Here is a 27,708-nt window from a genome sequence, read left to right as displayed (position 1 = left end):
AAGCTGCCATGCGTGGTGTTCAAATCAGAAGATAACATGATCCACTCGACTTTCACAACAATGGCTCTATAGTCCCGATCCCGATGACTCGATGATTCTGGCATAAACAGCAATGGTTTTGTTTTTGGCCTTTTCACGACCCAGATACTTGATACTGAGAATGTCCTTTGCTAGTATACACTCATGACGCATTTTCGGGGCGATAACACCTGTGAGGGCGTCTATGTCCGCGTTTTAGGTTGTAGACGGCATCGACCACTGAAAGGTAAATTGAGACACAACATCAAACTTGGGAATCGGCGACGAGAACTTGATCAATATATGCGCATAGCAGCTAAGATACAAAGCTCAATCCAGTCATCCTCATTGCCAAGCTACAGTCCCGACGATAACAGGGTATCGGTGCGAAAAAGCAACAGTTTACATGTTGTCAAGACGCTCCTTGGCGGACTCCTTGGCCTCATCGGAGACATTGGGGTTTTTCAAAGTGCTTCGGCGAGCGTGTTAGTGACAGGGACGCATATAGCGCTGCTGTGGACAGAAAACTCACGCCTTGAGGCCACCTGCAACATTGCCGGGGTTCTTCTGCTCATCATCACCGGCCTTGGCAACATCACCGCCGTTGAACTCGTTCTCGAGAATCTTCTTGGAGTTTTCCTTGGACTCCTCGGAGCTGTTGGGGTTGTTGATGTTGGCCTTGTGGCCGCCGGCAATCTGAGCTTCGGTAGGCATGTTGAAGATTGGGGGTTTGGTGGTTGAAGTTGGGCAAAAGGTTGTTTGCTGGTAAGTTGTGAGTAAATGTTGATACTGTTTGATGGCTTGTTGTTGTGATGATGAGGAGGGTAGGAACTACATTTGGGAAGTGTTGGATATCCTCCTTCTTATAGATCTTCTGCTCTTATCAGGGCAGCCTCTCATGGCCAGGTCGAGCTCGAGCTGTATGGTTACAAACACACCAAACAAAGCAAAGCTTCAGCCATTCGCCAGACCGTCATCAGAGCTTGCTGCAGTATCCGAATGTGTGAGGGCTGCAGCTTCGCCGTGATTCATGTCATCATCGACTCACTTCCTCGTGTACATGGCGTTTACACCTCGACTTCACACGATTTGCCCATCAAACTCGCACAAACATGATAACGACCTTGTGAAAAGGTACCTTGACTCATCCCCACCTGCCCCTCCCCTGACAGCCGGCCCCCCTTACGGAAAGGTAACGGACCTGAAATCAACTCATCCGAGATACGGCAGGCTACCGGGCCAACGACCGAGCGGTCTGATCTGTATGGTCCCAGTCCTACGTAGCTCACATATTCAGCGACATTAACCCCTTTGATCATCGATCACGGGAAAAGTCATGACGTCCTTGGTTTTCTTCTATGCTAGAGGGGAAGAGCCGTTCCAACAGACTGAGCGAGATCGAGATGATGGACAAGTCGGTGCGTCGTGGCTTGAGTTATGTTGCATGTTTCTTATTCCGCTATGCCCAAGCGGTCGTGCTCGCGTGCCTGGAGGTGGTTTTGGACATTATTTTACGTACAGAGGCACGTTGTGAAAGGGAGAGAGAGGCACGGCCGAGGTGTGGGGGAGGGGGGCGGGAAGGAGGTGATAGATCGGGCTAAAAGCAAGCTACTGTGACAGCCTCAAGGTGGCAGCAGGAGGAGGACGAGCTCGCGTGGTTAAGATTGTCGGTGATATTGGTTAAGCAAACCGCAGTGCCAGCTCTAGAATCCCTACGACGTTACACTTTTCAATTAACGGGAGACGCGGGGTTGGGCAAAGGGACGGCACTAGGGGAATTCGGTTCATGCCCGCCCGTCCGCCGGCCGCCGTCGCCCCTGCTTCTCTTTACTTTTCCCGGTCAATGAGGTGGGATGAAGTCAGATCGACCGATGATGCTAGGCGAGGAACGGCAAAGGAGGAAGCGTAGCAAAACCTCCGGAGGTTTCTGGGGCGAGGAGGATTGATGCATTGATGCAGAAGCCCAGGGCTCGGGCAACCTCAATGCAACCAACCTGGAACCACATTTACTTCCCCAAATGGCCATGCTGCTTGAGGGGATTAGAAGATCGATCTGATCTAGGCTGGGTTTCTCGGCCGTCCAACCTTGCCGTGATGATCAAAGACCATCGTCACTATTAGCGTAGAAGAAGAAAGCAAGGCTTCATGCTCGGTGCATTATTACATCTAGTTGGCCAATTCTCAGCGGCACTTCAGTCAATTAGCGTCTAATGAAGGTTGTCATGAGAATATCACTGCCGATTTGTCGCAATGCCTGATATGACTACACCAGGAGCTTCCGTCGTCTGGGGAAGATGGCGAGAATGGGATGGAATATTCGCTGATGCCACAGTGGCTGACCCCGCCAAAGAGCGCACCTTGTTGACATACCCCCAACAGACCGGCAATCTGAGATCAGAATCTGAAATGGCAATCTGGGGAACGAATGCAAAGTACCGCCATGCCCCAAACCTTGCCAAGCTCCAAGCATGCGTCCGAAGCAACAGCATCAAACACCGCTTCTAGGCCGCGCAAGGAGCCGAGATGCGCGGGGCTTTTGGGCCAGTGGGGTGAGGGGGATGAAGATGGGAGGGCTGATCTTGTCCTCACCTCGCATAGACTAAGTCGCGTTTGCAATGGTGCGTTTTGAACAATCCCATCATACAAAGCTTGCCCGTACGCTGGTGGAATCACAGCATCGTGCCGCTGGTGATGCGGTTGTAAAAAAAGGCCAGAGGTGATGATTCATCGGCTTTGGTTGGTGATGTCAATGACAGGCCGAGCTAGGCCGGGCCAAGACGCAAATATGCATATTGCAGAAAGCACAGACTCTCCGCGGCAGGAGCTTCTCGTCCGGAGGGCAATGAGGGGAGATGCAACGAGGTCTTTGCGTGATGATCGACAGGGGAGGAAAAGTACAAGAAAATACGGGATGCGGATGGGCTTGTAGATATAAAGACCTTGGGAAATGTTGACAACTCGACCAACTCTTTCCCCTCTTCCCATCCTCCCAGGACGGACACTTGTCAGCCATGTCGAACAGTTGGACACAGCAGACCAATCAGTCAATGGTGCATTGCATGCAAGCAGACCGCCCTAGTGCATCCAGCCTGTCACAGGAGACAGAGGTCATTGTCGGGGTTCATTCATCACCAAGCAGTCGGTCTAACTCTGCGCGCCGTTTGGCAACACGAGATACATCTCAACTGCGGGCAGGTCGGTAGACCTGAAGAGTCAGGGTGCTCTATGCCATATGCCAATCTCGCTCGTACGACCGGTGCGCCAGCCGCAGAATGTGGCCCGTCGTGTTGCATGTTCTCACAGAAGCAGCAGGGCTCAAGTCGCGAATGAGACGACGATGGGTATGCAAGCTTGTTATATCAACGGTGTCCACCGGATGAGGTTACCCACAACCCGCAGGCTCGCGGTAGCTAGTCAGTGATGCTCAGCCGATGCTGCAGCGCGTCTGTTTCCAAGTGAGACAGGATGTTATGAGGCCTGGAAGCCCGCCAGTCATTGTCTTCGCCCGGAGGCCTGACTCGAACTAGCACGTGCTCTCACCAATGAGGTATTACGGTTTCGTGGAACGATGGCGGACGGCCTGACTCGATCACTAGCCAAGTCGTCGAAAATCCACTCGTATAAGCAAACGCGATGCTTCTCTGTGCCGCATCGTGAGAGGCCTCTTTTCGCTCTTGTTGCGGTGACGTCTATTTTCGGTGACGATGCATCTTTCAGGTGACGTGCTGAAAGTTCGAGAAACCCGCGCCAAATGTGTCAAACAAGGTCGCTGTGAAGCGGTGAAAATCAGCCGCTCGGCTAGTGCCGCCGCGGTGCCCTTGTTAGACTACGCACAATGACCAATTAGCGCTCTCAGCGCGGCTGTCAGGGACAAAGTCTCCACCCTGCCGCGTGGCGGAGCTGAGGCTTTCGCCTGGGGCCATGGGCCATGGCACACACCCCCACACCCATCCAACCCGACTACACTCCATCTCAATTCCCGTCCTCCCCGGACCATCGGCATCAAACACCCAAACCCTCCTTCCCCGTCAATTCTCACAATCAACCTTCAATAGAGCCTCAGCTGATGTAACCCCACCTCACTTGAATATTGAAACGAGGCTGAGAAACACACACCACACACACTCCTCATCGCCGGCCCCCAAACATGACATCACCAGACGCCCCCGAAGCCCAGCCGGCGGCCATCAACTACGTCGCCGGCTTCCTCCTCGTCGGCCTGGCGTGGGGCTTCACGACCCCCTTCATCCGGCGCGCCGCAAAAGATCACAATCCGCCCCCGCATCCCGTCCTCGACACCGACGCCGTCAAGAACAGCTGGCTCCGGAGCCGGGTGTACGGCGCCTTCTTTGGCGTCGTCGACCTGTTGCGGAACCCGCGGTATGCCGTGCCGCTGCTGATCAACTTGACCGGCAGTGTTTGGTTCTTCCTACTCATCGGGCAAGCTGGTGAGTTTGCTGTTTTCTTCTTTTAACTTAACATCCGTTCCTCCTCGTTGAGAGGGAATCGTGTGAATAACGCAAGAATGCCAGAACTGAGTTTGACGGTCCCCATCGTCAACACCTTGGCGTTTCTCTTCACTGTCATTGGAGATTGGTGGGTCGAGAAGAAGGTTATTAGTCGAGGTAAGTTAGGACGTCCGAGGATGAACCGCGTTGATTGGCCACGATGCTGATCTGCTGCAGAAACCTTGGTCGGTATGCTGTTGTCTCTTTCAGGAATAGCGTTATGCGTGCATAGCAAGACAAAATATTGATTCCGAACCTCAACGGTTTGGGGGCCTTTCGGGAGAGACATGAGACCTGTCGGTCACGTTGTCTTGGAAACGGTGCATAATGCGTGAGTTGACGACCGGTATTTGAGGCCACATAGAAGATTTGTAAATATAAGATACATACAGTAGAAGCGAACAACATGCCTGCGCCGGGCAGCTTCAGTCATCTTCACTCCTACTGTCCGCGATCCACCGCCCATCTCTCCGCCCGTGAGACCTTATTCTCTGTAGTCATTGGTCTACCTGGACCATTTCCTCCTTCTGCAAGCGCGTCCAGTCGCCTGAAAAAGTTACCAACAATGCAGCCCATCAAATAAAACAATTGAAAAAATAAAAATAAAAATCATCGAAACGCTCGCTTTGTTAATGATACCCTCCATGCGCCCTTTTTTTTGTCAAAATTCCCCATCCGTATGCCGTTAGAAGAAACATTACTTTTCGTCTTGCGTCATCGAACGTCCCAGTCATCATACCTCATCTCATGGTATCGTGGAAATCCTAAGGTCGTCGTGCGCGGAGCCAGCGCTGCACACTTCGTTGGCTGGGGTCCTCAGCCGTCCAGCGGCCCATGGCGTTATCGGATGCCTGCAATTCGTTGTAAATCGCCTCGTCGATGATGGTAGCGAGCTCCTGGAGTCCTCATATTAGTCGGGAATGCCCTTCTTCTCCGCATTGTTCAAGTGTCCTAGACTCACAGCTCTTAACTGTTGATCACACGCTCTCAGGTGAGTTTGATTCCTCGTGTTGGGGCGTCCACCTTGCAAAATGCCATCTCGATTGGTAACCCATCGCTGCGCAGCAGCTTGTCGCAGGTAGATCTTTTGGCACTCGTGTCTCCTGGAGAACGCGTCAAGCAAGCATCTACACACAATGTAAGCTCATCTGCCCGTGACAGCCAGAATGATATCCCTACTGCTTCAACTCCGCCTTCTCCTGTTCGAGAGACCCGCCGCTCGCTTGTGGAACACTGGTGTCGGCGGCGCAGTTGAGAATGTGCTGCCCGTCAAGGGAGCATTGGCGCAGAGCCGCCCAGCCTTCGGTGTAGTAGTCTTCCATGTTATTGGGATCGGTGGGCGCTGCCGCGATGTAGAACTGCAAGGTGCGGAAATCGGAGAGCACCTCAGCTACTCTCGTCGTTCGATAGTCATTCACTGGTAAAATAATTAGATCTGGGCGCATCAAGAGAGCCACTGGCACCACAAAAACATCATGCCAGGGGGGTCTTGACAGATGGCAACGTACACCCGTCCATTATGATTGCAAGTATCGTATAATAGTAGTCTTAAAGGGAACCCGATAGAAAGGAAAAGAGGCGAGCAAGAGGAATTATCGGATGGAGTATTAACACCAGATTAGCGAAAGACAGGCTGTTAATGTTGAGAACCATGAACCACTGGAAGCATGTCCGTTGACATCAAACTTGACGCCACGGCCTTTTTCTTTTGTACGTTGTCGACGGCCTCCGAAGACAAGTGAAGAATACCACTAAGTTTGCGGAGTGTAGTCCGAATCAAGGTCAAGCCTTGCTCCTGTCAGGAACCATGAATCCGTGCTAGGTCCTTTGAGCAGAGGGAGCCCCGTAGGGATGCATGAGCTCGTTGAAAGGGTTGATCCAATGAACCCTTGGTTCATCTGATGGACATCCTTGGTCCCCCAGTTCGCTAATAAGGCTATAATAGGGCTAGCTGACGAATCGGAAAATACACACCAGGGGGTCCTGACAGTTGGGATGGCGTTGCAAGCTCAAAGCTAGAACGAACCCTAGCCAAGCTGGTGGCGTGCCCTGGTTCCCGGCAAGATGATGCGACAGAGAGACTGCTCTGACTACTCAGGAGGCCTTGGAATGATGCCAACTTGCGTCTTGACAGCCTGTAATACCACATTCCAGGCCTGGACGGCTATCGGAATTGATGATACTTTGGGGTGAAATGCGGACAAGTCAGCATGCGGGATCATGGCTGAAGCCCCTCACCATGGTACGGACAAGGCTGCACGGGATGTGAGACCTGGGCCGGGGAGAGGGTGGGAAGATCTGGGACGGTGGGATGGAACACATGGTCTTCGTCGGCAGACCAGGGGAGGAAAGATTGGATGACGGAAGGAAAAACCAAAAGCGAAAAAAAAAAAAAAAAACCACCGAAGAGCTTCCATCCAGCCCTAGGACCAGGCAAAGTGAGTCTTTTCTCCGGTAGAACGGCCAGGTCGGTGACAGGGATGCGGAATAAGGTAAGGCTGGTGGATCTTCAGCTGCATCCACACTGGGCTTGGCGGCCGGAATAGGAAATGGGCTGGAGCTTTGCATGCAGTGCTGCTCCACAACTTCGTGGCTTGACGGGGGTGGTAGCCAATCAACTGTCCAAGCCGTGACGTTGGCCCACGACTGGCACGTTTGGCACGTTTTATTCCAGCTGAACCGGTATCGCAAAACCGTCACCCGCATGAGGCCCCGGTCTCCGTTTCCCTTTGCGACTTAGCAGAAGGCTGACTGGGAGACTTGGAAGGGAGTTTTCCTCACGGCACTTGATTGCTGTGAAAAAGACTGGTCGGCAGCCTTTGGGGGCTGATACCTCCAGCTCTGACTCGGGACGCCATCTCCCTCGAGGCTCGTCATCCTTATCTCGGCCTCGTGATCTCTGCAGCCCCCAATAAAGGAAATATGGCCTTGCATTTGCACAGCATTTCTGTCTTTGAGTCACTGAGCGATCAGACTGAATGGTCCCATCTGCTTCGATTAACGTTGTGTATACATATACAAGTTTTGCTTTTTTGAAAAGGACGACTCACTCAATACCACTGACCGCCCTATGAGACCGTTGTACGACACCTTGACAGCTTCATGGGGGTATCCAACGCCCGTCCTTTGATACTGCTCCTGTCGTTGACTGGCCTAGACGATCCCCCATATTTGCTGCTGTCTCACGTCTCCTTCCCGAGGTAATATCCGGGTCAAACTCCGTGAATCGCGACATCCGCTGGCCTGGGTCAAGCCACAAATTTCCTCAACATGCCTACTCGGTTGGCAGTCAGCCAAGCCACGAATCGTGCTGCAAATGCTTTCGAATTGGTAATCATTGGGTTAACCATTGCAAAATCTTCCAAATGTCTTGATCTATAGTGGTTGGTAGGCTGGCTAGTAGCACCATCGTTCGCGGGGATCTCGGTTCGTGGGACCTTAGGGTTGATTTTCATCTGCAACATCCTGCCTAGCTCAGGCGTGATCCGGCCTGTCAACGGATCAGTGTCACCTTGAAATCATCATCCGCCGCACCAACCACTCCCAACTTCCACTGGCCATAGTGTGTTTTCCACCTCAGTCCTTCTCAGCAATCGCCTGTAACCGCTCGTCGATCTCCTCTTCGGTCAAGATCCGGAATCCGGGATCAGTACCCTCCTTACCGTCCGCACGAGGTCCCCCAACAATGCCAATTTCGATCTCACCCTTCTTGAAGTCCATGCTTAGGACAGTGCTAAGCGTCGTGATGGCGAGCTCAACAACTTCCGTCCAGTCACCAGGAGCGTGCTCCTTGTTGCGCAGCTTCTTCTCCAGGTGGTTGAGAGCCTCTTGCTGCTTGGGACCTGCCGCAGTACCCTTATAGCCAATGAAATATCCGGCGGGATCGCACTTGAACAGCTGAGGTCCGAACTCAGAGTCCAATGAGATGAGAGTCGTCGCAACTCCGTACGGGCGCATGTAGGCCTAGGTCATTCGTCAGTTCTTGCCCACGCCACCACATCAACATTTGCAGCTTGCTTACTCTTTGTGTGTAGACCTGGCTGATGTTGGCCAGCCTCTTCGCCAAGGCATCGGCGGGCATTTCGTAGCCGTATTTGTACCGGAACTCTGCTGCCTCACCCTGGGCACGCTGCGAGAAGGCACGGGCATCGGCGATGGAGCCAGTGATCACGCATCCAACAGACGGGGAGAGCTGGAAGAGATGGGAGACGGAGGCGGGGTCGATGAGTTTATCCTTGTAACTGGGTCAGTTCCTCCTCATCTACGGGCAACTCCGCTGAATCTCGACCTACAGGGACCTTCTTCTGAGACAGGACAACAGCGCAGTCCTTGCCTCTGACACCTATCGACATGATGTTGGCGGCTGTGATTGCCTTGAAGGCATATTCTATTCGACATCGTATCGTCAGTCCCGCCGACTACAGGCCATGTCGTTTCGAGCCCCGCATGACGGCATCGCCGCAGGGAGGGGCAATCGGTTCGTAGGAAAAAGAATGTACATACCGACTTGGTACAATCTTCCCTGTTCAGAAAAGATCGTGATGTGTCGGTCGTAAGCTGAGCCACCTGATAGAAGGAAGACAAGTTAGCTATGGTTGGCATTCGCAAGGGTTGAGGTTAGCTATCGTAGGACGGACGTACCCGACATCTTGGCGGTATTGCTTTGGTTGCGTTGATCAAATTACTTCGGGAACAATCGTGGCCGGTCGTCAATAGCTTAGAAGAGTCGTTGGTGGGTGGAAAATGGAGGTGGGTGTCGTCAATGAAGTCGGGGTTGAGCTCTGGCGGAGCTCGTGGATGTCGACGCGTTTGCAGGAGCTTGCCTGGAGCGGGAAAGGCAGCACCAGTGGGAAGCTCCAAGCCTGGCTGGAGGGCTGAGTTGATGCCTTGCATCTGGGCTCAATCTCTCTAAGGCAACAACCACCAGACGACGCAAAGCTTACCTAAGACATGTCCAATTGCTGCTCACCTCAGTCCAACATTCAAGCGGCACTTCCCGGTACGTACCCTTTGGCTGGCGAGCAGCGGGGCACCCCTGCCCAGTAGGAACGACAACGCATCTCTGCTGCCAAAAATTTGGCAGGGCGGTATTCAGAGCCAGAATAAAAAGTATTGGGGCCATTCCCGATACTCTCTTCCCAGTGTCAAGCACCACCCATTGCGCCCAATAGGACCGCTGTATACGAGGCCACAGCATTCCAACCTCATAAGCCAATCGCCCGTGGAAAACATCGAAGCGGCCCAATTCTGCACTTATCGCTTGTCTCGTCAGGCCAAACGCGCAGACCGCAAATTCCGATCCAGCGGCGGCCCGAGGAAGTAGCAGCAGCAGCAGCAGCAGCAGCAGCACCCCTCCCTCCCACCAGAGGAAATCCGAAAGACAAAGCCCAGAGGAGAAAAGAGGGTGTGCCCGCTACCCGTCATGTCCTCCGCCCCAAACGTCCCGGCCTGGAAACGATTGGGCCTCAAGCTCAAGCAGCCCGCATCCGGCGCAGAGATTGGCGGCCCTGCTCCCGCCGAGGGATCGAAGCCCAACGGGCAACAACACCACGACCGGGACGCCAGCGGCCCCGTCGTCAACGCCGCCTACGCCTCGCCGGCCGCCGCCGCCGCCGCCAAAAGGAAACGTCTCGATCAGCCTATTCCTCCCCCTGCGTACAACTCCTCCCCCTTCAAAAGGACCCGCACCGACGGCGACAGCAATGCAACCCCGACCCTGAGGAAGCAGAAGTCTGTGACGTTTGCCGACGACGTCAAGAACACCGCCACCGACCTCAAGAAGAAGAAGAAGAGCTCCAAGCCGGCCAAGCCAGCGACTCAGCAGCCGACCGCCGACATCAAACCCTCCCTTGAGTACCTCAAGACCTGGAAGTTCTCCCGCCAGACGTGGAAGTTCAACAAGAACTACCAAACGATCCTAATGAAGCGGGTCTTCCACCCCGACGCCATTCCGTCGAGCGATATTGGCACCTTTTACGAATACATTCAAGATCTCAAGGGCTTCACGCGGTCGCGGTTGTTGGAGACGGCGGCGGAAGTGAAGAAGGAGGATACCGAGAAGGGAAAGGCTGCCTTCCCCGTAGGCACGCCGGACATGGACTCGAAGCAGTCAGAGTACGAAAAGGTACTGGCCGGTCTCATGCAGCTCGGCAACAGCTCCGGCTCCAAGAGGAAGCGCTTCGACGAAGCCGGCTTCGTGTCAGAGTCTACGGACGTCGCCATTACCCAGAGAGTCATCAAGCGCATGCGTGCCGAGACGATATTGGAGGAAATGTCCAACAGCGAAGACAGCGATGCCATGACCATTGACACGGAGGAGACGGCCCCTCCAGCTCAGGCGGCGGCGGCGGCGCCCCAGGAGGAGTCTCTTGACAAGCGGGTCAAGCTCAATGATGGTACAACGAAGGAAAAGCCCACCCGTCGTCGCAAGAGGCGTACCAACGTTGACGATTCGAGCTCTGAAGAATCCTCGGATTCTGACTCTTCAGACTCGGATAGCGATAGCGATTCCGATGAGGAATCAGACAACGCGAGTGAGGTACAGCGCCAGGCCGCTCAGCGAGAGGCCGAGACTTCGAGCGAGTCATCGTCGTCTTCGGAGGAGCAGGATGATAGCAGCGAGGACGAGAGCGAGGAAGAGGAGGAAGTTCCCAAGAAGCGGACAGGGTCGAAGAAATAGTAGCATAGTCCGGTATCTATCCTCGCTTCTTTGCTACCTTACCCCACCACTTGGTCCACTGCCCCGATGCCAGGTATGGAGGATGTTTGTCTATTTGAAGTTTTATTTTTCTCTTTGGGCGCAGACTTGAGTCTCCATAAAAGGATACCCATGAGTCTTTTACCTACGTTAGGAAGAATACAACCTGGTGAACCCAGCCTTCGGCGGCTGCAACCAGTTTCTCTCGTCGTACTTATTACCCTCTCCCTCAATGACGTGAAACGTGTAAATGATGCGCCCCTTCTGACTCAGGTTCTTCTCACTCTTGTGCAGCAGATTCCCGTGAATCAACACCAGATCCCCCGCCTTGACCTCCCCAGGCACGTAATTGGCCCCCTTGTCCTCCTCGCTCGCCTTCTCTGCGCCGTACCCATCGCCAGGCGGGAACCGTGGCCCGTCATTGTCAACCATTTCCGTGCCCGCGTCGCCGGCCTTTCTCACGAGCCGGCTCGACACGGGGGCCCAGCGGTGCGAGCCGGGCAAGAAACTCAGGCACCCGTTCTCGAGCGTCGCATCTTCGAGGGCGTACCAGAAGCCGACGGCGGACGGCGGATCCGTGTACAAGAAGGTCGAGTCCTGGTGCGGGGGCACGGCGCCGCCAATCTCGGGCTGCTTGCAGATGATCATGCTTTGCAGGCACCGCGGGTCCCGGAACCCCAGGCTGCGGGCCACGGCGGCCGGTGTACCTCGGACAGGGCCGCCGGAGGAAGAAGACTTGGGATCCGAGATGGCGGCAAAGGGCGGGGAGAGGACGTGCAGGTAGTGGCCAATCTTGTTGATGGCGCGGGCTTTGGGCTTGACGAGGTTACCCGCGGCGTCGAAAGCGTCCTCCTCGAAGAAGAAGCGGACCTTGTCGCCCGAGTTGAGGAAGTAGTCGTCGCCGACGTGGTCCGCCTTCTCGCCGGTGGAGAAGCGCGTCATGGGGTGGTCCGCGAGGGAGAAGTTGTCCAGCAGGGAGTGGGTCTCGGAGAGGAGGCCGGAGACGGTCTCCGGGGATAGGGCGCCCGGAATGATGAGGTAGCCGTCGCGGTGGAAAGCTGCGAGCTGCTCCGGGGTGAGACCCTCGTTCTGTGCGGGGACGGTCATGATGATAAGTCGCGGAGAGGCCGATGAGGAAGAGGGTTTTTAAGATCCGTTTAATGTGATCGAGAATTGCGTCAACAGTTTGATATCCCCTCCCAAGATGGTTGATGGCATCAGTCGATATCGTCAGGTTTGTCAAAAGCCAATGGGCTCATTTGAGTTTCGCAGTGGCACACCATTTGATATTGGGCGGCGTGTAAAATGGACGTTTGAATGCGGGGATGCGGGTCCCGCAATACCTTAGCCCGCCAGCGCTTATCTACATCGCCTCGCTGCGTCAATTTTCGACATTGGATTGTAAGTGAGTATGTAAAGCTTTCAACATAATTTGGAATCTATTATTAGAAGGTAGAAGTCGTGTATTTGTGTATATACCTATATTATTCGGCGCATGCACCTGATGCAATCCACTCGTCTCATCGTCTCAATCCGCTTGCCAAATTTGAAATACGAAAACGCCATTGTCATGTAAGCTACAGGGAAAAAACCATAAACCCATTAAAAGGCAAATGAAGACGCCATTTTCTGTATGCGCCATTCTTCGGAAGCTGCTTCTAAATTCGCTCTTCAGTCGGTGAACATACCAACTACGGCATGGGATCGTTGAGGAACTCGTAGCCCTCCTCTGGCGGGAGCACAAAGGCGGAGATGGCCAATCCAGCAGCGCACAGAATCGAGATGGAAGCGCTCACGGTACACAGAATCCAGGAGGAATCCAGCCCCCAGCCAGGAATCTGGAACTGCTCGTCGTTGTCATAGAGGTATGCCTGGGGAAAAGAGCACGCGATTTAGCCTTCATTCTCCGTCCGGCGCATTTTGAGGACCACTTACTACTATACCCATTAAGGTGAATTCGATGGCTGCGACAAATACCAAAAGCCCACCGAGAATGGTCCATCCACTTTCGCGCTTGTATTTGCCGCCGCCCATGATAACGAGGAACGTGACGATGGATGCGAGGTGAAGGATGGTCGAGAAGGAGGCCAAGAAGCCGACGGAGCGCCACATGGAACAGAAGTAGCGTTCGCCATTCGCGCTACATAGCTCCTCGGTCGGAAACACCTGGCACGGCTCATTGAACCCATTGGAACAGGAGCGATGAAGACCGATGTGTTTTGAGTATTCCTTGCCGTCGGCGGTCGTCACAGTGTAGGTGACCCAGTGGGGGAGCGTAATGGACGCGATAATCATCGCCGTCGCTATTGCTATGTGTCAGCATCGTTGAAGTTGACATCAGTCTTGCTAGACTTTGTTGTTGTCCCTCAGTGTCTGCCCTCGCTACGAGGCGCATGCCTGCGACCTCCGAGCTGCTCACAAAAACAGCGATGACGATGCTGGGTGGATCCCCCTCCTTGGGGGTTCTTGGGGGCGCAAGGCAACGACGCAACTTACCAGCGACAAAGGCCACAAGGGCGGCGCTGTAGACAGAGACTCGTGTCATCTTGGTGGATAGACGGCTGTATCTAAACAGGTCACGGTAGAGTGTAACAAGGTCGTTGTTTGTCTTCTTTCCTTCCCTCCTTTCTGCCTGGAAAAGAAGATGGATGAGGCAAAGTTGCAGATGGCTGCAATGCCTTGGAAGAGACAGCAGAATCTGGAATGGGAAAGCTGGGGGGGTTGTCTCCCAGCGCGATTGGTGGTGGCCAGACCGGTCGTTATGACGCTACTTGCCTGATTCGGGAAGCCGTGGGCAATTACGTGTGAGGTGTGGTAGGCTTGCAACGCAGGTTACGTAGGAAAGATACCTTCGTTCCAGCATAACAAATGGCGATTCTCAAGTACCGTTTCTTTCCAGCAACTGCAGCTAAGAGTTGCAGCGAACATGCATGTCACGAGAGCACCTGCCACACCATCCCACCTCCGTCTATCCTCTCGCGCCGCTCGCTGCTGTGTCCGCCGCCCTCACCTCACAGATCACCAACTGCCCACTCCCCACTACTGCAGCCGCCGTGTTTCTGACCGGCAAGACTGCCAGGCATTGCCGACTTAGTGTCGACCCGATACTGTTAGTGATGGACAAAGCACCATTTAATCTTGCTTTCCCTCACCTTAGCGACACCTTGGTTTATCCGTACACCGCTCGACTCTGCATCTGCACGGATCGCTCTTTGATGGAAGCTCAAGCTATCGCTTGCCCGTTCAATTCAGCTTCGTCGCAGCCTCCTCACTTACCATCAGCAACTCTGGGAGGAACACGCTGTCAGGAAGCCAGATGGGCTCGTGACTCACTGTCCGATTATCGGTTATTATTGGAATTCAAAGTTCAGGACAGATATAGCAGACAACGACAGTGCGGCAACGTGGCCTTCTTATTCGACTGCCTAAACCAAATAAGCCTGTCGTGCTAACCGCCTGCGGGACCCCAGCGCTGTCAGACGTCTGGATCGGTGAGGGGGGGCGTTACGCAGTAAACACCAAGACCGTTATCTGCACCCGCTCTGAGAGGGCCAGCATCTCCAGTGATACATTTGTTGAGGCCGTTCCCTCGCACCACCAAACCAAAAAAAAAAAAAAAAAAAAAAAAAAAAAAAACAAAAAACCAACAAAAACAAAACACTATTCCTACAACCTCGTTTAAAGGGACAAACACTATAGAAAAATTATTTATGAGACCGTAGCCCACACACACCAAAAAAAAAAAAAAAAAAAAAAAAAAAAAAAAAAAAAAAAAAGCCTTGCGCTCGACTCAGAATGGATTAATTGGCCTACCAGAAGAGGCTCTTGTTGACGACAAATTTGTCGGCCCCAGTTACCTGTTGTTCACCTGTCCATTCAGTCAGCCAGAGCCCAGCCTCCCGGAACAATTCGCCGTGCTCCGACCACAATCAGGAGGCAGCCCCTACCACGAATATGCTTTGGCAGAATACGCCTAAACTGTACGGATACACGGATAAGCACCAGAAATAGAGCCCACGCCAGATCGCCGATCGTCGTTGAATGCCAGTCACCCGAGAACTCAAATGAGTCAAATCAGATGCTTACCCCCTTTGTCGACACCGCTTTTCTTCATCGGAAATTCGACAAAAGGGTCGTCGACGCCATGGAAGTCAAGCCTTTCCTGTTTTCAGTGCGTATGCGGACAGCGCGAGTTGCCGGCCGTTGTTCCAGCCTCCACGTGCTGGGAAGCCGCGTCGGCAGCCGATCTCCTCTCGGTGAGGTCGTATGTGTTCGGGCCACACAGTATCTCCGTTTCGTTGGCCCAGGGTACGTGTTCGTACGCTTCCAAGGTACCCGTGCCGCGGGGAAGCATGGGCAGGTCGCAGCAGTGAGGCTCAGGCCGGCACAACAGCCGCGCCAAGGTGCATAATCGCGAGGAATGAACGATTGCGAAAGCGACCAAAAACGAGCGACGACTTGAATTAGGTACCACCTTGAAGTTGACCCAGACTGCTCTTTCCTAGACCCTTTCACGATACAGCATGGCACTTGCATCCCTCGAATCACCCAGGACGACATGGCCCCCTGGAGGTACCAGTGAGAGACTGACGATGCGCAAACCTGATGCTGCAAAATGGTTGGCTCTGATGATGTGTGCGTAAGCGATCATCTTTCACTGTCGTACGAATACCAATACTCAACTACCGTCCATACGCGGATTTTGAGGACCGTGTTACGCATGGACAGTTTCATTGGTCGATTACCTTCTCCTTGGCAATTTACCAAGTTTGAACCAGAACGCGCTGATCGCTTTCGGCAGCGTTGGAGTGATGATCCGCGCCTCACGCGAGACTCTTGTGCCTTATGTAGAATACTGAAGGCTGAGCACTTTGCGGCTGCACGGTCACGGCAACGGGTTACCACCAAGAATACTTTGCGTCAAGAGCGGATCACTACTCCATACATGAGGCGGAGACCGGGCCTTTTGCGGTCTTTTCAACAGCTTGGGGCCAGGGCGTCGACTGAAGGGCACTGGGCGATCTGTCTACCCTAAGAAAAAGTTCGACCGAAATCTCCGCTGAAATCCGATCCGCGATCTCAACAACAGCCAAACGGCGATTTCTACAATGTTATGCGACAATGCCAGCCCGCTGGAGCAGCCAGCTAGAGCGGTCAAGCGGAAATTACCAACAAAAACCCTACTAACAGCGTCCGATCCAGGGGGTGGTCGATTCTGACATATGTCAAAAGCACGCATCATCGCTTGGCTAGGCCGCATCGATGTCCAAAATCCATGCTCGAGAAACATCGAGGGATCATAGACTCGCGTAACCCCACCGGAAGGACCAGGCTCGGATTGCTTGTGATGCCGACCTCCTATCGCGCTTGGGGCAAGGCGTCTCTATCGCCCGTATCTTTGTTCGGTCTCTCTGTTCTGACTCAATTGCCCGAAAGCGGTAGGAGCGCCATCTACGTCCACAATCCTATGAAATTGGAGGCTTGTATCGTCCCTGGCTAGTAAGCCTATTCTTCCCGGATCTGATTACCAACCCTGCTTCTTCGGGAACCATTCACCGCGCTTTATTCGATCACGCCAGAGGCAGGGCATGCAGAGCCATCCCTCCAATGCGCGACATGCTGCCGCAAGAGATGGCTTTATCGGCCAGTCATGGAACCGGATCGGGGCGAGCTACCCACCACGCCTGAAGCTATGGCAAGGGTAGCCCCGAATGGAGGGGACAGCAATTAAGGTGAGTCTGGGAAGGTCACCTCGCTTCAGCGCAAGGTCCTCTGTCTCTCTACAATAACTTACGTAGTCCATTTTGTTTTCTTCTTCTTTTACTCGGCCGCGCGCTTCGGACAAAATCCCATAATCCCCCGAGCTACGACTCTTGAACGTCATGGAGTTTTATCACAACCTTGATCTTGAATCTTGCTGCTCCCCGCGACTCAATTTTAGGTGATTGTGACCCAACTCCGCTACGCTGCAACCCCAGAACTGTCCATCTTTCTACGAGCTGGCAAGCGAAGCAAGGGCTTTTCGCGCAACTCTGGATTACGATTACGGCGGAACCTGGGTCCCATTGAATCGATAACGATAACGAAGTTGACGATTTGTTTGTTGAGCGACGATATTTGCGCCGATACAAGAAGCGCAATTCACAGTAGTATTTACCGCGCGCGAAAATAAGGACATCACAATATCAACATGGGAGATCAACGTCATATGGAGCACCGGCCGGTGCAAACCAGCGCAGTCTTTGTGCTCGGCGCAAATCACTGCGACTCAAAGCCGCCCCCCTCGCCTCCTTCACCACCAGTCTCACCTCCAGAAGATGGCTTCTTGGAAGAGTTGGAAGAACTCAGCCTTGGATCGCCCGACGACCTCTCAGAGAACGACGAAAGCTCTGCTAAAGTCCAAGATAGACTTCACGCCGCGACACACGTCCTCAAGACTGAAGCCGCAGCCTTGCGTTCAGTCGCCAGCTTATACGAGACGGATCCCGTCGCACGAGATGGCTTCAACAGGACAGTCGCGGCAATCACACGGCATAAGGGTGAAAAGGGGAAGCTCGTCATCACCGGCGTCGGCAAGTCTGGTCACATCGCCAACAAGCTCGTTGCGACATTCAACAGCCTGTCACTCACATCCGTGTTTCTGAACCCGATTGATGCTCTCCATGGCGATTTGGGCATCATCCAAAAGCACGACATTCTTCTCTTCATCACATTCTCCGGAAAGACTTCCGAGCTCTTCAGCCTACTACCACACTTGGATAAGCCGTCATCATTAGTCATCCTGACCGGACATACGAGACCAGACACGTGCGAGCTTATCAAACTCCGACCGGACACGATCCTCCTCCCGGCACCGGTCCACGAAAGTGAAACTTCGTCGTTCGGAGTCTCGGCTCCGACAACGTCCACAACGGTCGCCCTGGCCGTCGGCGACGCGTTGGCCATTGCCGCCGCGCAGGAGCTGCACCCGAGCGTCGCACAGGTGTTCTCCAAGAACCACCCGGGCGGCGCGATCGGCGCCGCATTCCGGAATCCGCAGACGATCGTGGATCTGGCCATCCCCTGGGTTGACATTGACGACTCGGATCACCTCTGCGCGGACAGCAGCGTCGGCGCGGACCTCTTCCGTGCCGCCTACGATTCGCCGTCTGGGTGGGTGCGGGTCGGCGACGCCGTGGCATCGCCGAGCCGTATCAGGAAGCTGGCGACGGCGGACTTTTCGCGCTGTCTGAAAGATATCCCCCACTTGTTGGTGCCGAGGGCGGAGATGCTTTCCATCTCCTCCGGGACCACGATACGGCGCGCCGTGGACTTTGTGAGGAACATGCAAGGCGCCGCGGACGACGGCGAGTACGTCTGCAACTCGGATTCCCTCCTGGCTGTTTTGGGCCAGGGAGACATGGTTGGCGTTTTGGAAGCTGGCACGCTCCTGGCGTGGAAGGATTGAAGCGCATTCATTCATTTGGATTTACTGAGGGCATCCTAATGTGCGGAAATGCTCAAACAGGGAAATCATATCACAAGATGCCTCGCTGTAGGTACGCGGGCGGAGCGTTCATTTATTCGGGATCATTTGAGAGAATCATGTCTAGCCCTTTCAAGCTGGCTTTACGACACTGTCTTTAGAGACACTGGGAACTGGAACAGAGGAAACAGGGCCAAAATTGAGTCCGCTGAGTGGCACGCCGACTGTGCCCAACTTTTTGCTGGTCCGAAAACTTCATCTCACGTGCATGTTGAACTGAGCATTCCGATACGCGTTTGTGACATTTGCAACAAGCCCGGTGCCAATAGTCACCTGGATGGAAGCCCAACTGTTCCCTAGGTAGCCTCGTCGCAAAGAGCAGCCAAACACTGCGAGGTACCTCGTAGCTCAGCTGGAGGTTACACGCAACATCGCCCACCCCCGAAGCTCATTGCGTCATCGAAGCTGTCAAACCCTAGCCGGGTTTTTCTCCCTTTTACAGTTTTGAGGCACAGAAACAAAGTCTGTATTTTCCCCTTTTCCAGTCCGGGGTGTCCCGGAAAAGGTTTCGGCCCAGCCCTTTTTTTTCGTCATTCGTTTCCACTCCCGGGCGAGAACGTTAGTACATGGTGAAAACCGTAAAAGGCTGAAAGATAAGAAGTCGAGGCACATCCACTGCAAAAGTGCACTATGGTTACGGATACTCTCTGTGCAGTGTGATGCCATTAGTCTGTGTACACCCCACCATTGCCCAACTCTTGCATTTTGACCATCACACTTTAACCAGCCACAGCACCGCCGAATTTCAAATGAATATGTAATTAATTTATGATTTAGAAAAAAGCCTGGAGTCTACTATCTAGAATTTTGTACCCAAAATCTGTGTTAAAGACTCAACAGGACTCTGAATTTTGGCCTGCGGGATGGCAGGGTGTACACAGACTGATGGCATTCCACCGTATGTGATATGTGGGGAAACTTTGTTCTACGCGGCCCCAGCTGCCCTCGGTGACGCCCAGTCTATCAAGCAATCCACTTTGGGCTATCGCGGTTGAGATGCCCGAGACTCCATCTTGACACCGCGCGTGAGTGAGTGGATTTCTGGGCACACAAACAGACTGCAAATACGGGCAATGGGAATCTTGCAAAAGGTTTCAGAGATGGACGGTTGGAACGGAAATGACGCAGAGAGGAAAGAATTGGCGCTGGGGATTGATTCCCCTCCCCCATCAACAAAGTCATTTGGGTGCGAATGCCACTTCCTCCCGCCCCGCTTCGGACTCGGCTGAAGAATGCGGGAACTGTTGGTTTCTTTCCCTTCGACCATGCCTGCGCGCCGGCAATCGGGGCTGCGATGAGCGGGCGATCGGGCAGCGGTGGGGGGATTTTGGACGGGGGCACTGAGGGGGAGAGGTTGAAAGGCTGAACGGAGTCGCGGGCTCGGCTGCCATTTGGCAACCAAGAACATGTTGACGACAAAGTTATCAGCGGAAAACAGAGTCGTGGACCTACACTAATTAATCACCGGGGGGTGACTCAATGGGAGATGGCAAGCAGAAAAGGGGAAAGAACGTCACCAGTAGAGAAGGGTCTCAACCTCATGGCGCAACTTTTGGTGACGATGGTCCCAAAATACGCCGCGGCACATCTTCCACGGCAACGATGCGGGAAAAATAGTCAGTAGCTCAGGTCTGTTGCCACGGACACTGAAACAAGTTGGCAGATACGCCAGACGCTTCAACCCTAAAATGGGAGGAAAGGGGAAAAAAAAGAAGACCAGACGAACTACACTAGCGCTTCTATTGTTCCAAGAGAAGCAAAAACGCAAGGTGCGGGAAAATCGTCACTAAAACACGGACACTGTGCTGTGTCAACCAGCACCTTTGTTTCCTTTTGTTTCGGTGGCCGCTAACTAAGAGAAGGGCTTGCTTTCCATTGACCGTTGGCCCGAGGACGGGCAACGACCCGAACGGACTAAACCAAGCGCCTGGGAGCTTGAAGCGAAACATGGCTGGATTTTGGGGGTGGCGGTTCTGGGGGAGAGACATTGAATATAAGTCTCGGTGGACGAGACAAACTTACGTGTTATGCATGTTTACTCTAACGGAGGTATGCCAATATGCCTCGGTGTCTGAGGATTGGCGTCGATGGGTTCCGGCGGGGAGGGGCGATACTCCCAAGGCTCATCGTCATTGTACATGCCATTGCGTAGACGGACGGCGTCTAGAACGTCTTGATCAACGTTTGAAGCGGGATGCGAAGAGTCGTCATGATGTACGCAATCCCGCAATCCTGCGCAGAGGTGTAGGTGCAATCCAGCGTCGCCAGAACGTAGTCGATGCGGCGGAGCCAGACGCCGACGAGGGGTTCTTGATGAAGATGATGTGCATCTAGCTAGGCACCTGGGGCGATATGATCATTCTCCCAGACCCCACCGTGAAGACGATCTTTTCAATTTGACGAGATCGCGAATTCTCTCTTATTTGCTTCAAGCTTAAAAAAAATGAACGACCCCGTAGTTGTAGGCGCGATCGGTCCGCTGTGGTTCTTTTGATTCTCGTACTTCTATTTTGGTCCTTGGAGGGGAGACGTCAGCGTTCAGCTCTTGGCGGGGAAACTTTTTGAGTCCGTAGAGCCAGAGGTGAAGTCGTGAAGGCGCAAGGCAGACTTTGTGATTGGCGAGTTCGGGCTTTTCTGGGAAATGCGCTTCACGTTAACGCATCTGTTTCGTCTTGAATCCCTCCCCCGTTGACAATCCTTATTGGGGCGGCGTTTTGCAAGTTGGGCCCGTCGAGCGCGTCAGCCAGTGAGGCTCAGTCCGGGATGATGTGCATGTACCCTGTTTGCAGCTGCGGGCCTAATTGGGAGGTCCGCAGCAGAACTTCTTGGATTGAGTGTTCTCAGAGCCCAGGGCGCGGATTGCCTTTCATTGAGCTCCGCGAGTGCAAAATGAAGCCGTAAAATTTGCAGCAAGATGCAGAAATGTCGAGGACGGACTGGTGAGGTGGTTAGTGGTAGTAATGACAGCTCAGAGACGTCAGACATGGAGGTCTAGCTGTCTTAGTCCAGACACCAACCACCGGGTCACTTGGAGAACCATCTGATATCCCGCAAGCGGTGCAGTGACAGCGCAGAGGTATGTATGCAACGGCCTCAACCTCATGTTTCAACCACGTCCGCATCGGCCTGTCATGTCTCTGCTGTGCGTAACATTCCGTACTGTGCTCGGGAGCGAGTCACGCCTTTGGACCCAATCCTTGATGTCCTGTGAGAAATAGAGTACCTAATCCGAGTGGCACAGTTGAGAGTGCCATGCATATTGGCTTCTCCTCTCTCCTCTCTTTAGTGTAAACCCCTCCCCTGTCGCCAACCAGCGGAGCAGACACGGGAAGCAATTGATGGGGGCTCGGGTAGCATCTCGACATGGCTTGTCGTCAACCGAGGCGACATGACGGGTGGCAAGGACCGTGAAATGACGGCAAGATGAAAAAAGGTTTGAGAGGGGCGCTTTTTCGGAATCTCGAATCCTTGCTGTCCAGCTTGCGTACCCCTGTGCTACGGCACATGAACCCTGCAAGAGTCGAGGACAACTTCTCTTGCGCTGGTTGATGGTCTGGGGTTCCTTGTGTTTGAAGCCTTGCCATTCTGTGAGATGAAGGTGAAAGAAAAGACATAACCAGCCTCCCGGATTTCTCATCGAGTTATACGGCCCAGGGGGAAGTGCCGAATCATAGGTGGCATGATTTGTTGGTTCTGCATTCATCTGCATCTGGGCGAGATTGCCAGGCATCAGTCAAATGTCACTTGGTGCTCTTCCCCACTTGACACATTGAACGTCAAATAAAGCCAGTGACGGTTTCTTTGGTCCGTCGTCTCAGACCAGGTTCCGACAAGCCCACTTCAGGCTTTTGTTTGGTTCGTAATGCCTGGATTCTGCAATTTCGAGTGAGGGGATGAGGAAAAAACCTGTCGTAGTAAGAAACAGTTGCAAGCGGTTGCAGCTTTTGGTGGCATCCACCCAGCCCGACCAGCCACAACATATTCCCCAATCCAGGTTGTCGGTGGAGCACGGGTGGGGAACGGACCGCCCCTCATTCGCCCAGCCACCACACGCGCGGCCCTGGGACGGCCCCTGCACGCACAGTGCGGCCCACCTCAACCTTTGGATCGATGGGAGTGCCTTGATGCAGTCGACCCAGCCTGGCAGTCGCTGGTTGCTGGTATGGGTATCCACCTGTGAACCTCACCTTACTAGGTCCCTAAGGTTCCTACCTTAGTGCCAAGCCCAGCCGACTTGACCAAACGCAGGGCGAGGAACTTTGAAGAGCTGAGCTGGGAAGGTTCACATCCCAGCAGCAGAAAAAGGGAAGGTTAGCAGCTAATACCTGGAAACTCGACAGGTTCAGGGCAGTAAAGATTTCCAGTGTTCCAGCCGGCAAGGTACCTACCACTCAGACAATGTAAGGCGAGGTACCTTCACCTTCGAGGTTAACTTGTCCACCCCGCCCATTTGCCCTCCGATTGGCATGGTCTCGTTCAACTTTGCATGCGCCGCCAAAAACAATCCTGGTGCGACATCATTCATCATCCGCCTGCGTCGCACCGCACCGCACCTGCTCAGCTTTGGCCGTGTCGCTCCCACCACACACTCTGCGTCTCTTCATCTCACACTCTCTCCTACGCTTCCACCTCTCTTTTCCTCCTCCACCTCATCCGCTACCGCTGCCATTCATTCCTCGGTTGAAGCGTTGATTCACGTTTGACTACGTCCTCGCTTTCCTTTCCTTCCCGTCATCCGTCCTCCAGATATTGATCTTTTGTTTATCGTGTTGCTCCCGGTGCGCTCTACCGTCTCTCTGTTTCCTCGACATCGATTGTTTTGATACCCGTCTACAAAGGCCTCGCGACCCATGCAAACAGCTTCCAGAACAGCTATTCTCTTTCGCTTCTGTGTCTCATCAGTAGCCCTGATTCATACCCTTTTCTCGACGTTACATCATACAGCGGATTTGAACCTGTAAACAAAAACTCTTATTACAACAGCGCAGCAAATAGCAACCAGCAAACAACCGCAGCGATGGCGGCACCCAAGTCCAAAGTCCATCCCCTCAATGGGATGCACACGGCTGGAATCTTCGCCGACCCCACCGTTGATGGTCCCTTGATTGGAACTCTAGTCGCAATTGTCGACCGCGCAAAGAACTTACCCAACCGCAAGACCATTGGAAAGCAAGATCCCTACTGCGCCGCGCGCCTCGGCAAAGAAGCAAAGAGGACTACGACAGATGTTCGAGGAGGCCAGACCCCCAGATGGTAAATGCTATTGCCTCGTCTTCCGTCATCCCCTCTTTTGATAGTTGTCAACTTACTAACACCGTCTTTTCAGGGACCAAGAGCTTCGTTTCGCCGTCCACGACTCACCAGACTACTACCAGCTCAAAGTGTCCGTATTCAACGACGACAAGAAGACAGATCTCATCGGAGAGACATGGATCGACCTCAGGGACATCATTGTACCAGGTGGAGGCCAGAACGACGTCTGGCGCAACCTGGCCTTCAAGGGCAAGTATGCCGGCGAGGTGCGCATGGAGATTACATACTATGACCAGCGGCCGAAACCCGAGAAGCCTGTTGCGAAACCCAAGCCAGTCGATGCAGATTCGATGGAGAATCACGGCAATACCATTCCCCGAAAGCAGATCAAGCGACGGCCGCTGCCGTCTGATCCGTTTACGGGCGAAGCTCCCGCCGGCCCAGCCCAGGATCTGGCGCCGACTCCGCCACGAGCCGGCGGTCCCAGAGGACCGAAAGAAATGAGCACTCCTACGCCACCAGCTCCAGACGTCAGTCTCTCGGGATCTCGGCCAATGCCCAAAGGCCCCAAACAGCAACAGCCCGCTCAGGTGCCTACGCAATCACCGTTGCAAGCCATCGACTACAACACCAGCCCTGGTCCAGACGCTTGGTCCAGTCAGCAAGACTTGCACGCGCAGTCGCCCAAGGCTGCCTTGCCGCCTGCGGAAGCGACACCACAGCACACGCCGAGACATGAGCGCTATGACAGCCCCAGCTCCCAACATGACGAGAGAGACTACAGCCCAAGATACTCGTCCCAGGAAATAGTCAACCAGGCTCACTATCGCCAGGGGTCCGAGCCGCCGCGTGACATGCTCTATCTGGAAGACCAGCGGCATGTGTCGCCCGCTGGGGACGACCGTCCACCACCTCCACCCGCTCACAGAAGCCGGCACAACAGCGGGAATTCACAAGACATGGTCGTAAGGAGTGCCTACGACACACCTCCCAAACCTGCCAATGCTATGAGGCAAGATGTACTCAGAAACGAGGCTCATCGCGCGTCCGTTTCTACGGCAGCCTACCCTGGACGACCTACGTACCGTGGCTTTGATTCGGCACCCGCGGTCACACACGCACTGCCAGCTCCCGAAGAGCATCACCATGAGCCATCGCCGCCGAGACATCACTCGTATGATGCTCACGCAGAGTATAGATCCATGCAGCCGACAGTCGAAGATGTACCGGAATCGCCCAACACTGCCGCGACTAATGCTCAGCGGAGGATTTCTCGCGCACCCCAGTACGATGAGCCAAACTACCGCCAAGAGCAAAAGCAGCCCCCACCTCCGCCCTCGCAACAACAGCAACACCAGCACCACCAATCTAAGGAGATGGCTCGGCGCCGGAACTCCCACACGCCACAGTATGATGAAATGGGATATGATCAGGGATACGATCAGGTGCCCAGTCCGGCACCTCTGAACATCAGCGGAAGGGGGAGCGCGAGTTCGTCTCGTCAGCGTGGCCACTCCCCACAACCAAGCTATGGCCGAGGGGACGAGATGGGACAAGGCGGACGCTACAGCACATCTCCACGACCCGATTTCCAGCCGAGGGGTGATGAAATGGTTTTCGCAGGAAGAGGCTCCGTTTCTCCCGGTCACTATAGCACATCGCCGCAGCCAGACTACCAGCAAGACTACCAGCCGAGAGGCGACGAACTGGTTTTGGCTGGCAGAGGCAATGTTTCTCCTGGTCACTACAGTACTTCGCCGCAGCCATATCGGGGCGGCGAGATGGTTCGTCATCAACAAGCTTCCCCTATAGCTTCCCGTGACTTTGCACCAAGTCCGATGGACGGATCGTCGTATCACTCGCATTCACGGAGCCAGAATCAGTACTCCTCGCAGAGATCTGAATTGGCAGGAACGCAGGTCACAGCTCACAGCATGCCCGCCGTGCCGGCTTCTTTAGTACCAGGCGTCGATCACGGTGTCTCTCAAGAGATTTCGGAACGCATCTATGAGGAGAGACGTCAACAACGGCGCTACACCGACCAGAGCATGACAACCCCGACCCGAGGGAGACAGCACAGTGAGCCACTCGGTTACGACGGAAGCTACTCGAATCAGTCGTATGTTCCGCCAGGATACAATCACCGCTCCTCTGTAGCGTATGGTGCTCCCCAGTCTGATATGAACCGGGGACGGGGTGTTTCGCCCAATCCCGTGAGAGGTCGGGGTGCGTCTCCCAACCCAATGATGGCAAGAGGCGTGTCGCCAAACCCCAACGGCACCAGGAGGGGTGTATCGCCCAATCCCATGAACATGACAATGGATAGAAGAGGAGCTTCGCCTCAGCCGCCCCCACAGCACATGAGGTCGCGGGGAGCCTCTCCCAACCCACATCACACCATCAGACGGAAGTCTGTTAGTCCTGCGCCGCCTCCATCTGATCATCGAAGACTATCAGGTATCCCATTCGGGCCGGATTCGTACGATGCTCTCAACCCGTCGCTTTCGGCTACAAGCAGCAACGTATCACGGCCGGACCCAAATGAGAAGATCATCACTCACGATGGACGTGAGATTGACCCTTCAGATCACCTGCCTATGGACACCTGGGCGCCGGAACCCGAACCCAAGGGACCCAAAACGCCAGCCACTGCTTCCGTTCGCTCACGAGAGTCTCCGGCCGCCACCCAGGCATTGCCCCCGACTGGTCGTCGGCAATTGCGGATCGCAGCTCGGCCTCAGTCTCAAGCATCTCCGGTCACATACGGCTCTGATCCATATCACGTCCCGGGCACCCCGCCGAGTGGAGGTCGGAACCGCTTGCAGAAGAAGGCCCAGCGCATGTCCGCCATGCCTTCGACGTCACCAGCGGGTTCCAGCCCTCTAGCCCCCATCTCATCCCATAACTATCAAGACCATAGTAGCAACTTCACGCCGCCGCGTCTTCCGAGGGCAAGCACGTGGGACTATCCCAGCGAGAATCACGCTCCACAGTACGGCAGCTCTCCTGGAGGTGGCTATGGTGGCGCACCCCCAATCCCGGACAAGGTCCCTTTACCTATCATGAGCGGCGCAAACGGCGATAATGAGTGGGCTTTGATGCAGGAAATGAGCCGCATCGACATAGGCGCCGGGCGCTCCAGGCGTCATCGTCACTTCTAGGCAAAGTTAACACGGCGCATGAATCAGGTGGTGACGTTTACATGGAGTCTATTGTAATTGTACTATATAATGGTTACGGGGTTACGCTTTCTGGGTGGAATGGATTCGTTTGAATGAACTGAAAAACGCGGCTTGGGCTACGGGGTTGTACAGGACGGGTTCGTAATGCTATAGACAGCCGGAATTTCATTTCTTCACATTCACCATGTGCTCCCTCCAATGTTTTGTATTTGGGTGTCATAAAGTAAGATCGGGACGCTGACGTGTCGCCCTAGATTCGGCCCAAGACGTAGGGTCGGCCGGCGTGGCATGCTGCGTGCAATGCTTTGGATGTGTCCAGAGTCGGAGAGACGGCGTGCCTGGAGCAAGCCAATTCATGTTCCTAGTCGAAAAAAGAAAAAAAGAACCAGGATTGAAATATCAATTTTTTAGATTTCCCGTTCTAGTGTATTTTTCATCTTGACCAGGCTGAGTTTTGGTGACGGACGTGTGGTGGGAAGGTCGTTCCGTGCCTGTCTCGGGAAATCGTGCCTACGTCGTTTAGTC

General features: G+C 54.1%; 10 protein-coding genes across 10 annotated transcripts; 4 read left to right on the top strand and 6 right to left on the bottom strand.

Moving 5' to 3' along the window:
- Positions 1-420: 420 nt before the first annotated feature.
- CORC01_06784 (conidiation protein 6) lies at positions 421-732 on the bottom strand (the record flags this gene model as incomplete). Its single annotated transcript, XM_022618423.1, has 2 exons — positions 421-490; positions 551-732. 2 exons carry the CDS (start codon positions 730-732, stop codon positions 421-423), a joined length of 252 nt encoding a protein of 83 aa, XP_022475073.1.
- A 3,433-nt stretch (positions 733-4,165) lies between these two features.
- CORC01_06783 (uncharacterized protein) lies at positions 4,166-4,774 on the top strand (the record flags this gene model as incomplete). Its single annotated transcript, XM_022618422.1, has 3 exons — positions 4,166-4,466; positions 4,551-4,643; positions 4,704-4,774. 3 exons carry the CDS (start codon positions 4,166-4,168, stop codon positions 4,772-4,774), a joined length of 465 nt encoding a protein of 154 aa, XP_022475072.1.
- A 516-nt stretch (positions 4,775-5,290) lies between these two features.
- CORC01_06782 (uncharacterized protein) lies at positions 5,291-6,044 on the bottom strand (the record flags this gene model as incomplete). Its single annotated transcript, XM_022618421.1, has 4 exons — positions 5,291-5,422; positions 5,488-5,653; positions 5,706-5,943; positions 6,035-6,044. 4 exons carry the CDS (start codon positions 6,042-6,044, stop codon positions 5,291-5,293), a joined length of 546 nt encoding a protein of 181 aa, XP_022475071.1.
- A 2,058-nt stretch (positions 6,045-8,102) lies between these two features.
- On the bottom strand, positions 8,103-9,174 carry CORC01_06781 (proteasome A-type and B-type; the record flags this gene model as incomplete). Its single annotated transcript, XM_022618420.1, has 5 exons — positions 8,103-8,489; positions 8,548-8,760; positions 8,819-8,913; positions 9,030-9,092; positions 9,168-9,174. 5 exons carry the CDS (start codon positions 9,172-9,174, stop codon positions 8,103-8,105), a joined length of 765 nt encoding a protein of 254 aa, XP_022475070.1.
- Positions 9,175-9,948: 774 nt separating this feature from the next.
- Positions 9,949-11,205, top strand: CORC01_06780 (uncharacterized protein; the record flags this gene model as incomplete). The annotated part of the gene is made up of 1 exon (XM_022618419.1): positions 9,949-11,205. One exon carries the CDS (start codon positions 9,949-9,951, stop codon positions 11,203-11,205), a length of 1,257 nt encoding a protein of 418 aa, XP_022475069.1.
- Positions 11,206-11,373: 168 nt separating this feature from the next.
- Positions 11,374-12,330, bottom strand: CORC01_06779 (phytanoyl-CoA dioxygenase; the record flags this gene model as incomplete). Its single annotated transcript, XM_022618418.1, has 1 exon — positions 11,374-12,330. The coding sequence occupies one exon, from the start codon at positions 12,328-12,330 to the stop codon at positions 11,374-11,376; it is 957 nt and encodes a 318-aa protein (XP_022475068.1).
- A 584-nt stretch (positions 12,331-12,914) lies between these two features.
- CORC01_06778 (uncharacterized protein) lies at positions 12,915-13,921 on the bottom strand (the record flags this gene model as incomplete). Its single annotated transcript, XM_022618417.1, has 3 exons — positions 12,915-13,094; positions 13,159-13,532; positions 13,720-13,921. Coding segments are annotated over 3 exons (756 nt in total), but the record flags the coding sequence as incomplete, so codon positions are not given.
- Positions 13,922-15,333: 1,412 nt separating this feature from the next.
- On the bottom strand, positions 15,334-15,759 carry CORC01_06777 (uncharacterized protein; the record flags this gene model as incomplete). Its single annotated transcript, XM_022618416.1, has 1 exon — positions 15,334-15,759. The coding sequence occupies one exon, from the start codon at positions 15,757-15,759 to the stop codon at positions 15,334-15,336; it is 426 nt and encodes a 141-aa protein (XP_022475066.1).
- A 1,654-nt stretch (positions 15,760-17,413) lies between these two features.
- On the top strand, positions 17,414-18,670 carry CORC01_06776 (SIS domain-containing protein; the record flags this gene model as incomplete). Its single annotated transcript, XM_022618415.1, has 1 exon — positions 17,414-18,670. One exon carries the CDS (start codon positions 17,414-17,416, stop codon positions 18,668-18,670), a length of 1,257 nt encoding a protein of 418 aa, XP_022475065.1.
- Positions 18,671-23,765: 5,095 nt separating this feature from the next.
- CORC01_06775 (uncharacterized protein) lies at positions 23,766-27,162 on the top strand (the record flags this gene model as incomplete). Its single annotated transcript, XM_022618414.1, has 2 exons — positions 23,766-24,001; positions 24,075-27,162. The coding sequence occupies 2 exons, from the start codon at positions 23,766-23,768 to the stop codon at positions 27,160-27,162; spliced, it is 3,324 nt and encodes a 1,107-aa protein (XP_022475064.1).
- Positions 27,163-27,708: the final 546 nt, after the last annotated feature.

This window comes from Colletotrichum orchidophilum (genome assembly GCF_001831195.1).
Source record: "Colletotrichum orchidophilum strain IMI 309357 chromosome Unknown Scaffold_52.1, whole genome shotgun sequence".
Lineage (NCBI taxonomy): Eukaryota > Fungi > Ascomycota > Sordariomycetes > Glomerellales > Glomerellaceae > Colletotrichum > Colletotrichum orchidophilum.
Note: the sequence above shows the minus strand (reverse complement) of the source record. Positions and strands in the feature narration are given on the sequence as shown.